Source organism: Notothenia rossii, assembly GCF_949606895.1.
Source record: "Notothenia rossii genome assembly, chromosome: 9".
Taxonomy (NCBI): domain Eukaryota; kingdom Metazoa; phylum Chordata; class Actinopteri; order Perciformes; family Nototheniidae; genus Notothenia; species Notothenia rossii.
Window position 1 is genome coordinate 48,435,878 of NC_136907.1, and position 15,226 is coordinate 48,451,103.

At 41.9% G+C, this 15,226-nt stretch overlaps 1 protein-coding gene across 1 annotated transcript in view; it reads left to right on the forward strand.

Annotated features, from left to right (window-relative positions):
- The window catches only part of LOC307019244 (cadherin-18-like), a 323,849-nt gene extending 309,209 nt beyond the window's left edge, over positions 1 to 14,640 (forward strand). The window contains exons 10-12 of the mRNA XM_079649976.1: positions 3,137 to 3,251; positions 9,644 to 9,910; positions 10,890 to 14,640. Coding sequence (XP_079506102.1) covers positions 3,137 to 3,251; positions 9,644 to 9,910; positions 10,890 to 11,563 — 1,056 coding nt within the window. The 3' untranslated portion in view covers positions 11,564 to 14,640. The remainder of the gene's footprint in view (positions 1 to 3,136; positions 3,252 to 9,643; positions 9,911 to 10,889) is intronic.
- The last annotated feature ends 586 nt before the right edge of the window (positions 14,641 to 15,226 follow it).

Genomic DNA, 15,226 nt, shown 5'->3' on the forward strand with positions numbered 1-15,226 from the left:
AAATAAAAACAAAAGAAAGGAAATATCAATAAGATGTCCATCCATCCATCCATCCATCTTCTCCCGCTTATCCGTGGTTGGGTCGCGGAGGTAGCAGTTCCAGCAGAGAGCCCCAAACTTTCTTTTCCCTGGCCACATCAACCAGCTCTGACTGGGGGATCCCAAGGCGCTCCCAGGCCAGCGAAGAGATATAATCCCTCCACCTGGTTCTAGGTCTACCCCTTGGTCTCTTCCCAGCTGGACGTGCCTGGAACAGCTCCCTAGGGAGGCGCCCAGGTGGCATCCTAACTAGGTGCCCGAACCACCTCAACTGGCTCCTTTCGACGCGAAGGACGAGCGGTTCAACTCCGAGTCCCTCCCGGATGACCGAACTTCTCACCTTATCCCTAAGGGAGACACCAGCCACCCTGCGGAGAAAACCCATCTCGGCCGCTTGTACCCGCGATCTCGTTCTTTCGGTCATGACCCATCCTTCATGACCATAGGTGAGGGTAGGAACGAAAATGGCGCGGTAGACAGAGAGCTTTGCCTTCTGGCTCAGCTCCCTTTTCGTCACAACGGTGCGGTAAAGCGACTGCAGTACCGCTCCCGCTGCTCCGATTCTCCGACCCATCTCACGTTCCATTGTTCCCTCACTCGAGAACAAGACCCCGAGATACTTGAACTCCTTCGCTTGGGGTAAGGACTCATTCCCTACTTGGAGTGGACAGTCCATCGGTTTCCTGCTGAGAACCATGGCCTCAGATTTGGAGGTGCTGATCCTCATCCCAGCCGCTTCACACTCGGTTGCGAACCGATCCAGTGAGTGCTGAAGGTCGCAGACCGATGAAGCCATCAGAACCACATCATCTGCAAAAAGCAGTGGTGCAATCCTTAGTCCACCGAACTGCAGACTCCCTCCCCCACGACTACGCCTCGAAATCCGATCCATGTATATTACAAACAGGATTGGTGACAAAGCACAGCCTTGGCGGAGGCCAACCCGCACCTGAAATGGGTCCGACTTACTGCCGAGGACCCGGACACAGCTCTCGCTTTGGGAGTACAGAGATTGGATGGCCCTGAGTAGAGACCCCCTCACCCCATACTCCCGCAGCACCTCCCACAGTGACTCCCTTGGAACCCGGTCATACGCCTTCTCCAAGTCTACAAAACACATGTAGACTGGATAAGCGTACTCCCAGGCCCCCTCCAGGATCCTTGCGAGAGTAAAAAGCTGATCCGTCGTTCCACGACCAGGACGGAATCCGCATTGTTCCTCCTCAATCTGAGGTTCGACAATCGGCCTGATCAATAAGATGTGTTTTACTTAAATCTATAACACATCATAACAATGTGAATTTAGAAAAGAAGAAAACCAGATATTTAACATCAAAACAGATTTTATTGATAGGAAAATCTGCCTTTCATGAAGCATATTCAGCCAGCAGCCTATACACCAACACTGAAACACATGAGCACATACTACAGTTTAAACTCACACACACTATTTTATGTATTTATAGGGTCACCTACTGAATTAAAAACAACCCTAACCCTAAACAGAACAAATGAACCAAAGAAAGTGAAAACTATAAAGCAGATTCAGGCAGTAGGCGTATTGATTCACACTCGTTTGTTTGTGGCACAAACCCATAGAACAGCTGTACAAGAGAGCTATCAAGGTGTTTGACATAAAGCCACATTCATACCACCACTGTACCATCCTTGAAAAACACAATTTCTTGAGTTTTGACCATTTTAAGTCTTTTAAAAGTATGTGCTTTATTTATAAATGTTTACATGGACTGGACATCCACAAAAAACACACTGGACGCTGCACTAGGTCAGAAACCAGAGGAGACTGTGAAGTCCACTGCAGACGAACCACTTTTGGACAAAATGTTCTCTCCGTTAAAGGCAGCTCATTGTGGAACAGCCTCCCAACTGAGATACGGGATTGTCCCACTCTCAATAGTTTTAAAGGTCAACTCAAAGAATGGTTGAGAAACAAACAGGCGTGCGAGCACCGCTAAATGCACTTTAAAACAGGGGTATCTCCTCTTGCACTTCATGTAACACTTTTATCTTTTCTTGCACTTTATATGTCGTTGCTGCTATATTGTATCACCATGTCATAAATACTTGTGTATGCTGCTCTTGCTCTCTTGCACCTTTTGCATATCATGTATTTTGTTTATACAATGTTGTAAAATGTAAATTCCTTCAATGTTTTTATGTGAGGGACTGCGGATGGAAATGAGCTGAAAGCTCAATCTGGCACTGTTACGCTCGACACATTTTAATGTTTTAAGTGTTCATTACTGTGCATTGTCCCTACCAAATAAACAATTAAATTAAGGGCCTACACAGTTGCTGCACTAAACTACATTTTAGCATTTAAAATACCTAGCCATTATTTTGCGGTTATTTTGGTGAAAGTAATTCAAAAGTAATATAAAAGTAGTGTAACTCATTACATTTCAGAGACAGTAATATTGTAATGTAACTTATTACTTAAAAAAGACAGTAATAAGTAATATGTAATGTATTACATTTTGGAAGTAACTTGCCCAACACTGATTGGTGCTCGAGTTGACTGCCTGAACTAGCTCGCAGGCTTCGCCCCATTTATGATACTAATGCTACTGTAAGGGAATACAGTTACCTTTTTTTGTATCCTGATTACTTAATACTGTAACATATAATCTGTTACTTCCCAAGCCTGATCATCAGCACAGTTAAAATCGAGCGAAGAATATTTTTGATCTTGCTGGAAATGCAACAAATTGAATCCACCAATTCAATTCAATTCAAAACCTTTATTTATCCAGGTGAAATCCCATTGAGATCAATGGTCTCTTTTTCAAGGGAGACCTGCAGCAGTAGGTTCCACACGAAGACAACAAAACATAAACAACAGAACAACAAAAGGACATCATACAATTAAGCCTGTGCTTCTTGTTTTAAAATAATTAAGAGGCATGCCATCACCCCCACGAACATAATAATGGCACGGTGCACCTTGAATGATCAAACTGGTCAATCAAGTAATCGAGTATTCAATCAATGTATGACTTTTCATACTTTTCTTTTTGTTTCTCAACGTGTGTACGTTTCTCTGACCCGTACTTCTTTTTCTGTTGTTCTCCATCAGCTGATTCAGACCCTCCGAGCTGCAGATCTGGACAACTTTGCAAATGGAAAGTCTTCCTTCTACTTTCCTGCTGGGATTCCAACCAACCCAGATTTTACTTTGAAGGACAATGGAGGTAAAAATACATACACACATCATTCGTTAAACATGATAACAAATATACTACAAATACTACAGACATAATGCTGCAATTGACCTTTCGCAAAGCCACGCCCCCCCTTGGTTACTGTTGCTAGTCCGACAAGCTGAGAGCCAGATGCGTTAAACAAAGCCATAATGGAGGGTCTCCGTAACGTTGGAGTCGCCTTAACAGACTCATTTTGGAGCAATAACGCAGCAATATCCTCCAGGTCCCGACAAAAGGGGCTACAATACACTATGGAGGGTTATATCCACAGTATAAACATTAGAAAAGAGGGAGGCACAACATCAATAGAGGCACTTGCATACAGGTCGCAGTGCAAGAGTGAAAAACCAAATTAGCTGTATGTCAAATTCGACGGAATTATTATTATTATTTTGGAGTAAAACAATACAATCACAAGAGGCATTAAATGTTGTAGTTTGTCTAAAGTTAACTACCGTTTCCTTGGTGGCTTTCTGCATCCACCTTGTTGTTCCTTTGTGGGGGTCGGGGTGCCCACTTGTGCAGCAGGATTAGGGAAGTCGACAGTAGGCTTTCCATTAACAAAATGCTACAAACATTAAAGCAAAATATAAATGAATGATTGCTTGTTGGCTTTCTTGTTTGTACTTTGACCACAGGTAGACTAATAACGGAGCTCAGCTGTTCAGACATTATTATGCATCAAGTGATATACATGGTCAAAACGACCTAGAAGCACACAGCTTACAGCTGTAGTCGTGTGACTTTAGCTAACGTTAGTTAGTGAAATTAGTTAATTAAATTAGTTAGTTAATTTGTGAATGTAATCTTTGCTAGCTAGCTAGCTACGTTAGCACGTATTTACCTTGGAGCAAACGTATTTGTGTTTGTTGATATTCGCCATATTCAGCTGGGCATGGGGCCTGCCGCATTTCTTTATCCACTGGCGGCATCTCGCCTCTCGGGTTTTGGGTTTAGGAAACGGGTAAAATATCACCCCCCCCCCTCTAAGCTTATGGAATATCTGCTATCCGATTTGCAAAGACCATAAGCACAACGCTTCACCATTTTCGCAATGAATTTGAACGCTAAGCTTGTCGGACTTCCACAGGGAGCCGCGCACGTGATCGAATATGATTGGACAACGGGCATTTAGGGGCGTGGCTTTGCGAAAGGTCAATTGGTAAAGTTCCTTTAAATGACCATACATGTACAGTATATACTGCTGGGTGGCTAAATCTATTATATTATAAATTGGTACAAAATAAAAGAAATGCACTGTCTATAGTCCAGTGATTCTCCATGACCCCAGAGGCCGATTGAATTGTGGCAGAAAATGTAACACAAAAAGGGAAATATATGTAAATCAAATATAACAAGAATATGAAGAACACAACAAAGACAAAATAATAATTAGTGTAAAGTTACAAAAAATGTTCCTTTCATATTTCTCATTCAGGCCTTCAGGGTCCAAAATACTCAGTGCATGTGTCCAGGACCATTTCTTATTTTTAGAAACAGATGATTACTCTGTCATTTAACATTGTATTGATAAATCATTATCAGCGCTGTTTGACGTGTCATACAGTATATGATACACAATACTAGATACAGTGAGGATCACTGTCTCTCTATAATGGCGCATTTCCACTACAGCGCGGAGCACGGTTCAAGCGTTTTTGGTTGCGTTTCCACTTGGCGTAGTTCCGGCTAGCGGGTACTATTTCAGTTTTTCCGGCCCCATAAAATCGAGGTTCTTAGCGGGCCAACCACCAGGCTGAGTCGGACTGAGTATGCTAAACTAGAGAGAGAGAATCGCTGGCAAGGGGGCTACAACTACAACAAGATGAACATATTTGACCGTGAATTAATTGTAATACACGTTTCAAAATGATGCCGAAGTAACAACATACTGATACCGGTGAGTAAAAACCATGAATTAATGCTTTGACAAGTCTGCAGACAAGTCTGCAGACTTGTCAAAACAGGCGAAAATCCTTTTAAAATGCGTGTTTTCTAAATGGAGATCGGCTAAGCTAACGCAGTATATGCTCCGACCGTCCACACTCACAACAACGGCCTATATACATCAATAAACCAGCGACTGTATTCACCATGACACAGACAGTCTGTGGTTTGTACTTGTTTAACTTGTGTCTAGTTTCAGAACAGATATGAGGAGCTGTGAGCTCTGAGGGCTAACAGCTAACGGCTGATGTTATTTTTCTGTGGTTCTCATCGAAGATGACGTCACGGCTCCGCCTACACTGCGTTGTTATAGTTACTGCCCCAGCTACTAAACTGTAATGGAAACGCAGCATAAAGTGAGCCTGGCCTAACAAGGCCTAACAAGGCCTAACTATACCGTACTAAGCCGAGCGAGGCCCTTCAATGGAAATGCGCCATTACATTGCAGAGAACACTGGGCCAGCCTTATTTCTTATCTGAATCTATATGAGGTGCTCTGCACGTCTATGTGGTGTGTGAAAATGATCCAACATGAGGAGAGATATGTAACCTACTTTAATTTTTCTTAAAATTAAAAGTACAGTCTTATTCCAAAATATAATATAGAAAGTATAATGTTTGAACATATTGGAATATATGTATATACTAAAACATAGAATTTAGCTCAAAACATATTTAAAGGGGCCCTATAATGCTTTTGGGGTTTTTTCCTTTCCTGTAGTGTGTCATATAGGTTTTTGTGCATGTTAATAGTGTGCAAAGGAGTTCTAACTCCCACACACCTTCCCCCCTGCCTGAAACTCCTCCATTGAACTGTGTTTACTTCAGTAACATAATGACATCAAGATGTAACACTCGCCCTTCTAATGGCTAGTGCTCCAACAAATTGTACGTGATAGGGAACACACATCTCTAAGCCCCCAGGAAGTGCGCCAAACACATTTTCGTAGTAGCCCAATGGGTACTTCAACATCTGTGTCGTCAATAGGCCCAGGAAGTGCGCCAAACACATTTTCGTAGTAGCCCAATGGGTACTTCAACATCTGTGTCGTCAATAGGCCCAAACATACTTTTTCCCATTGATATTCATTGGGAAAAAGACGTCTTAAATCAAAAAAATTCTTAAAACTAAATCAACTACCCAGTATGAACACTTTTATAATCATTAGGGTCTAAACGTTTTTTAAAAGCGCTAAAATCCGAATCCAGAGTTACGTTCCCTCTCCTTTCATGAGTCAAGATCAGCTGTGACGCTTCAAATTGGAGGCGGGGCTAGAGCAAAATTCAAGCGCGCACCCTATGGGCCCAGATAGAGTGGTGAAGTCCTTCCCCTTCCGGTGGACCTCCATGGGACCTTATTTCGGAAAAAGTATTTATTGAAGTCAATGGAGAGAGAAAGATTATCTTTCGATCCCGTTTGAATTGTGCCACGAATTACACATATGATGTTTGTCAATTTAAAAGATAGTTTTGCAAGTAAAAAAAAAAAATGTGTCGTAAAACTGTGAAGTAACACATTTGTTTGTGTGAAACGCTCAATGAACTACATCTCTGGTCTAGCGGAACAACACACGTCACAAAGATGGCCGTCACTGTCAACAAAACGATTGATTACCCTCACTTTCACCACAATGAAACACGTCCAGAAGAATGTCATGCAAAGCTGCCTGTCTGCCTTCCTTTGATTCTCTCTGAACTGCCTGGTCTTTTTAATGTTTAATGTCAACCATTTGTGCAGATAGCATGAAGTAGAAAAGATCGGCGATCGCCGATGCTAGCGTTAGCGTTAGCATTTCTCCCCCGGGCTTAAATTGTATATTATAGAATTATCACACCAGTGACAGTACTCTTCAAAGGGTTCACGAAATATGACTACTACTCGGTTTAACATGTTGGGTTACTTATTAGCCTTCATATTAAGGCTAAAAAAAATTACAAGGCTGTAATGCTAACTAACGTGCTAGCTACTAGCTAGGTAGCTAACTTGATCCAGCCACTCTTGGTCCTTTCATCAGACGGGAAGCGAAAGAACGAGCAAGACTCATTGCTGGTATGATAACAACCTCGTACTAAGCACACAGTCATCTTGTTAAAGTTATCTTATCTTAACCAGCGCCATATAGATAGATTCTATCTATATGGCGCTGATCTTAGCTATCGCTTAGTGGAGGAAAACAATTGTGACATCACTTACGCGACTCTGGGATTTGTAGTCTTTCTAGTTGCGTATTTTATCACTTACGCGACTCTGGGATTTGTAGTCTTTCTAGTTGCGTATTTTTCATAGTCTTATATTTCAACAGTTTTACGACAAACTGTGACTTTTTTTACGTGGAAATGATTACTTAAGATTGACAAACATCATGTCTAATTCACGGCACAATTCAAACGGGATCGAAAGATACGTTTTCTCTCTCCATTGACTTCAATACATTATTTTTCCGAAATAAGGTCCCATGGGCCGTGACTTCGCCACTTTATACGGGTACTTCTGATCTCAAGGGTCAGGCCAACGTTTGCTTCTGGTTATCACATTTATGCTTAAAAAATCCTAAAAGTGGTGTTAATATGTTGAGATTATACTGCTGAACAAAACATGCAAGTATCATTAACGTGTGGGAAGCCTATTTTCTGCAATATTCTGAAATCCAATGGAAAAATCCCATTGCTCTTTGTCTCCTGCACCACTCTGCATTCTGTTGTGCAACCCTGTGTTGCGTAATGACTTAATGATCCTTGACTCCTGTTTACCTCCCTCCGCAGGTGATGAGAGTAGCGTTGCCGGTTTATGTGTGTTGGGATTTGTGTTGTGTGCAGACCCAGAGGCTTCATGCATGTCAACAGGAAACACACTATGTAAATGAAGATATCCTTCTGTGCCGTGCCTAGTCCTGTTGGCATACCCTGAACACATTACCAAATCCACACATATATGCACATGCCACTGCTGACGTGCTTCATCGGGGCTCAGAGATCCCCAGGGAAGGTTGGACTCTCACTGATGTGGAGATGCCTCCTCGTACATATTCATTAGCTGCTTCTCTGTCAGCTTCTCTCAGACACTGCCTCCATGTGTTTGCTAACTATGTTGGTCAATATAACCAGAGCCAATGCCTGAATATCAGAGAGGGCTGCAGCTACAATGTAGAACCACTTAGGTCACCCAGGGAGTCAAAATAAAGCTTTATTTATAGCACTTTTCATACACAGGGTGCAGCTCACGTGATTTAACATATATTTTAATATATACTGTATAACGAATACAAGGATGTGAAATAGGCTGTTCAAATTGAATAAATAATAATACACATAACCCCCAAAATTAGACAAAAAGATTAAAAACAATAAAATATGAAAACGATCATACACATAAAACAATGTAAGAAAAATGAGGAAAATAATAATCAAGATTAAAAGACCAATTATGACATGCTTTTACAGACATATTGTTTAATTTAGCATGCTTAAGTTTGCAAAAAATGTTTATAGTTCAATGAATAAATGACTATGTGATTCCAAATAAACTTTTCACGTAAAACCTAATATCAAAAATCAAAGATAACAGCCCACTGTAAGTGTCTCCCAACAATTATTATTCATCATTAGCACTAGTTAGAAAAGACTGTAATGTGAAAGGGTTCGCTCAAATTGATGAACCAATTAAAAAGGACGCCCAATTCTTATTTATTTTCCAAAGGCTCAGATGAACCGAATGTAGCTGTCCAGCTGCAAGCCGCAGAGAGACATAGTTCCATACTAGATGATGAACGGTGGAGCATTAGGTAACTAAAGAAACAGGTGGATCTTTGGGAGTTGGTGGAGACTAAAATATAGTTAAATGTGGCCACAAAAAACATAAATTAAAAAGCTTAAACATATAAAGGCAATGCAGCTGTTGTTGAAGTTATTGGACCCTATTGTTGTTTGATGACAATGGGAGGCGTGTGGCGCAGTGGACGCAGTGGATAGTGCATTGGTGTTCGGATCAGGGGAGAACAGGTTCAAACCCCACTACACTCAGCATGTCGTTGTGTCCCTGAGACACTTCAACCCAAATTGCTCCTGTGGGGATCGCCCACAGTATTGAGTATGTAAGTCGCTTTGGATAAAAGCGTCTAACAAGTGACATGTAATGTAATGGATGACTCATTCTTATACCTTGTCAATGTACTATTTATTCCACAGGATAGTAGGAACAATGCAAGGCTAAGTGCAGACAGGTAGGCAGTAAAAGTAGGTGGTAGGTTCAGCAGATGATAGAAGCTTGAAAGCAATGACACAAAGCAGAGCTGACAATCTGAAAGGGTTAAAGGGCCTGGCATTGAAGCAAAGGGGTTGCAGGGGGTGGAAAGAGAGTCAGGTGACTGGGACAGGTTACTGTACTTTATTAAAGTGTGGATTGGTCTCCTTCTTCCCTTGTCTGTCCTCTCCAGACCATACTGCCAGTATAATCTCTCAGCGGCGGGAGGGCTTCAGTCAGGACCGGGACCAGGAGGTCTTCCGCCTGGTGCTGGTGGTGGCTGATGGGGGGGAGCCCCCTCTCAGCAGCACTGCCACGCTCTCCCTGAGGGTGTGTGTGTGTCAGAGGAACACCAGGGGGCGCCACAACAGCGTCTGTCAGGCCGAGGCCTTCCTGTCCTCAGCTGGTCTCAGCATCGGGGCTTTTGTGGCTATTATGCTTTGTATCGTCATATTAATAAGTAAGTATGTGGGGAGAAATGTGGTCTATCCTTGTCTTGTACATCTCACATGCTTGGAAGTGGAAGTGCTGCTGATTTTATGTGTAGAATTTTGTATATAATATATATTTTGTAAATTATTCTTATTGCATAGAAAAAAGACATTGGGAAAAATGGTTGCTGTTGTGTTGATTTTAAACCATTCATTGGCATATACACAACTTCATGATTCTCACCAGAAGTGTTTCGTACCAGTAGATTGCGAGTGACAGAATACTAGACTAGTGCCTTCTTTGATTGTCCGGCAATTAGATCACGGATTAATTGGATTTTTCCAAACTGTGTTAATAACAATTGTTACTAGTACAATAAGAAGTCAAAAGTCAACGACAGGTACCAGTCTGTTTATGTTGGTGTTCTTACCCTATCAGCTGGTTCCAAACTATAACAGGGCAGTTCCTAAAGATAAACAACTTAAAGAGCAAAGATTTTGTTACTTTTGTTATAATCCCAGAGTTGAAGAATGCACTTCCTTGCTTTAACGAAAATTGGTGAAGCCTGCTTTCGTTCACCGAAGTTGGATATGGCTTGTCCCGTTCTGTTGGATGTCTCCTTGATTCAATCACAGTGCATGATGCATTTAAACGTCAGAAACTGTTTTTCTGAGGATTTTCTCAGTCTTTTTCAATAAATATAACATGAAGTTTTAGTAACTAAGGATATAAGCTGATTGTCTCAAACTTTCTCTAAAAGGTTTGCCATGAATGAAGTTCATGTTATATTTGGTGTGATGGTACGTAAAAACCACTTGGTTTTTTATTTCTTAGACATAAATCCTCTTACGTTTTTACAAGAATCTGATGCAACCATCCAATCAATCAATCAATCAATCAATCAATCAGTCAATGTTTATTCTCAAATCATTCTGTTCATGTTATGGTAAAAATAATTTTGTTGATTTGTATTTACGTCTCTTTCCCCTTTCTTCTGTTCCCTCCAGCCATAGTGATGCTATTCACCCAGCTCCGAAATAAGAAAGCGAGTAAAGAGCCCTTAATTCTTTCCGAAGAGGACATCAGAGAAAACGTGGTGACCTATGATGACGAGGGGGGCGGAGAGGAAGACACGGAGGCTTTTGACATTGCCGCACTTCGAAATCCCCAAAACTCAGAGAGGAAGTTCCACAGTTACCATGGCTACAGACCAAGCCCGTACGAAGAGGACGAGCTGGAGGAGGACGAGCTGGAGGAGGTCGAGATGGAGTATGACGAGGAAGGGGTCATGGCGCTGAGGAGGGGGACGGCTCAGGAGGTGGATTATGGGAACTACAAAGCAGAGCCAGAAACTTCCTGGTTTGTCCTTGACTGCGTTCCTCAAGAGATCAGCCAATCGGCACCCTCCCTTCTGCTGCAGGGTCAGGACATCATTCAGCAGATCCTGGAGCAGAAGGTTGTCCAGGCAGACTCAGACACACGCGGTCCACCTTATGACTCGCTACAGACGTACGCTTATGAGGGCCGGGGGTCCTTGACAGGGTCCGTCAGCTCTCTGGGCCTGACCGGTGCAATGCCCGAACTAAACTATGCCTTCTTGGAAGAATGGGAGTCAGATAGGCAAAGACTGGAACACATGGTCGGAGAGCAGCTGGGTACAGATCAAGCTAACACTGACTAAGACGTTTTGTCTTTTTCTTTTTTTGTTACTGTTGGCAAGACTTTCTGAACCAGATGCTTTTTACTTGTGGTATTCAATCTGAGGGCCGAGAAGCAAAAGACTGCCGCAAAAAACTGGCAATTAGGAATTGAGATGTCATATGAAACCTGAGAATAAGAAAAGCCATTTTCTATGTGCGACAGGTTCAAAGAACAAAGGATTCTGGCCTTAATCTTCACTGTTACCAAAACGTTTAAAAACCCTTGCACAGCTACCCTGGAGATAAATACTTTATAAGCTAGGAGCCCAGTGATCCGATTATCAGACATGTTTCATTGGCTTGAAATATGGAAACAGGAAGTTTCACTAATTTCACATTCATTAAACGTCACCTATTATGCAAGATCGACTTCTCCATGTCTTTCTACATCAACATGTGTCCCCTCTTCATCATGTCTCCTCTACATCAACATGTGTCCCCTCTTCTTCATGTCTCTTCTACATCAACATGTGTCCCCTCTTCATCATGTCTCCTCTACATCAACATGTGTCCCCTCTTCTTCATGTCTCTTCTACATCAACATCTGTCCCCTCTTCTCCATGTCTCTTCTACATCAACATATGTCCCCTCTTCTTCATGTTTCTTCTACATCAACATGTGTCCCCTCTTCCTCATGTCTCTTCTACATCAACATGTGTCCCCTTTTGTTCATGTCTCTTCTATATCAACAGGTGTCCCCTCTTCTTCATGTCTCTTCTACATCAACATGTGTCCCCTCTTCTCCATGTCTCTTCTACATCAACATGTGTCCCCTCTTCTCCATGTCTCTTCTACATCAACATGTGTCCCCTCTTCTTCATGTCTCTTCTACATCAACATGTGTCCCCTCTTCTTCATGTCTCTTCTATCAACGAAAGAAGAAAGAAGAAAGGAAGGTCCTGACATTCTAATGAGTTATGGCTTATTAGCTTCTGCTAATTTGTGAATTCCTATTATTCACTTATTTGATATGGTTGTAAAACTTTAGATATGTGTTTATGCCCATAGCATCAAGACCTTGAAGCATTATCTTCCCAAATGTGGATCAGTGTGGATTAGCTACAGTTTCATGATCATGCTCTGGAACAATGAAAGGTGATCTCTAACCATTTCTTAGACTGCAGGAACCAAACAACCCACAACCTTAGCTATGATCAAAATAAATTAATATCCATGTTATTACAATTCAAGCAAAGCTTTTCAAAGCATACAACAGAATTCTCTCCCTATTTCTTGAAAACTGTGGTCTTTCTGCAGCTTCGCTTGCTTTATCAACAACACCGACAAATGTGTCATTAGCTGCAGAGATCACAACCTTTGTGGGGCAGTGCTGAGTAGTGGTCTTGGTCCACCCTTTTTCTCTCTACTGTGAATTATGACAGCTAATAACAGTCTATTGTACATTTATTCATAATGAATAATTATGATCTCAGCATTTCTAAAATCAAAGATAAGACCCTACTGACGTAATTACAACCCACAAATCCACTATTGATAATGGGATGAAAAGAAAAGCTAAAGATAATATTACAAATCTATGACTTGGCCTTAAGACAAAGTTTGATTATCTATAAACTGTGATCAAATCTAAACACAGGAATTAAGGGGGCTTTTTTGGACATATCTGAACCACGTTATCATTTCAATCAGATCTGACTATTCTCCTGCTATTCCCAAAGCTTCCAAAACACTGTTTACTGGCTCCAGCTAATTCAAAGACTGTCACAAGATGACAAGGTTTCTTGTTAGGCTCTGATACTGACTTCTTTCTTGACTGTAGGAGATTTGACAATGTTATTTTACTCTTTTGTAAACATGAGATACAAATAAACCTACAGACCCTGCTGGTCCTGAACACAACATGTAATTCTTTGTGCCATAATGATCCAGTTTGTTCCATTCAGCACATTGTGCATGTTTTATCTTCATGTTGACAGATTCTGGTTCCCCTAGTTCCATGTCCCTTTCATTTCCTCTTACCAAACACTATTGGCTTTTATTCTTACTTTGTTTTAAGGAGTAAGATTTGTTTGCCCTGGACGATCTGGATGCAGTAATAAAACTATAAAACGAATGGTTACAGTTTTTTGGTTAGTTGTACTCGCATTAAGCACAATGTCAGACATTTGCCTCGAAGGGCTTGTAGCAACCAGTCATTGATTTTCAAAACTGACGATGTTATGATTTAAAGTATGATGTTTTTCTCAAGTGAGCTCCATAAATTCCTAAAATAAGCACAAACTGTTGGCAAGTTATGCACAACATCTTGTATTAGTTCCTACGGTGGAAAAGTCTGTTGGGAAAAAGGACAATTCACAAGGTCATTGTTTCATGCCAACTACAAGACCAGAGTCCTTGAGGAATAATCGGAAGATAGACCAACTGAGCCCATTTTCCCTTGTGTATATTTGTATCGGTAAATAAAGCAAAAGCTTTTTTTTGTGATTTGATGAATTTCTATCCATATGTCAAATCCTTGAAATATGCAAATGTTTGACTAAATTACTATTCTCAGGTGATATGCAGCAGATGGCTTAGTTCGGATACTCATTATATGTAGTGATAAATATGTATTTTCTCTTATCCTCCGCTTTCTGTAAAAAAAAGAAGACATTTATTTTCCATTGTTCTGTAAACTATGATCACATGATCTGCATTTATCAGCTCATCATGGGTGTTCTCTTTTAACCAATTACATTTCAGCTCAATCTCCAGCAGCCAATCGTCGTGCTGCAGTAAAACTTTAAAATGGTTCTCCTCTCTCCTGCAGTCAGCTGTGATTTCAGGTTTTCATGCTGCCGCCCGCCTTGCCAGTATAAACATGTCCAGTGCCAGGAGAGCTAATCCAAAGACCTCATCACACCTCCTCTTCATCCCATCTCCTCATCAATCAAGATCTTCAGCATCCTCTTCATCCCATCTCCTCATCAAATCCCACCTCCTCATCAAATCCAAATCTTCAGCATCCTCTCTTCATCCCATCTCCTCATCAAATCTAGATCTTCAACATCACCACCAGTGTCTACATCCCCTGGGGTTTTCCTATTATACTCACGGCTGCATTTCCCCCTTAAAGGTCCCATGTCATGGCCATTTCTACTGATCATATTTCCATTGTTGAGGTATACTAAAATAGATTTACATTGTTCAATGTTCCAAACTCACATTGGTTTCTCATACAGCATCTCTGTATAGTATGTGTATTCACTCTCTGTCTGTTGTTGGAGCTCCTGACCCCCCCCCCCCCCCCCCCCCCCCCCCCACTGTGCTCTGATTGGTCAGCTTGCCCACTCTGTTCTGATGAGACCACCACCGTTACAGCGGAACATCAGTGATTATGTGTTACAATGGCGTTAGCGACCAGAAAATGACACCAGTAAGGACAAACAGATGAGAATGCTGCGTGGGGTCTGGGTGCCGTGTTGGCGGGTAGTTGAGCGGCTCGCTGCTGCGAGGAGCGGACAGTGTGAGCTCTATTACTGGTGTCGTTTCCTGGTTGCTGCCTGGGGTCTGCGAGACATTGCGAATGGACGCGGGGAGGGGGGGGGTGCTGAGGGGGCTGAAGCACCCCTCATCTGCGAGGCTCCACTAGCACCTGTACCCCCCCACACCTCGTTCTGGGGCAGCATATACAGGACTGTCTC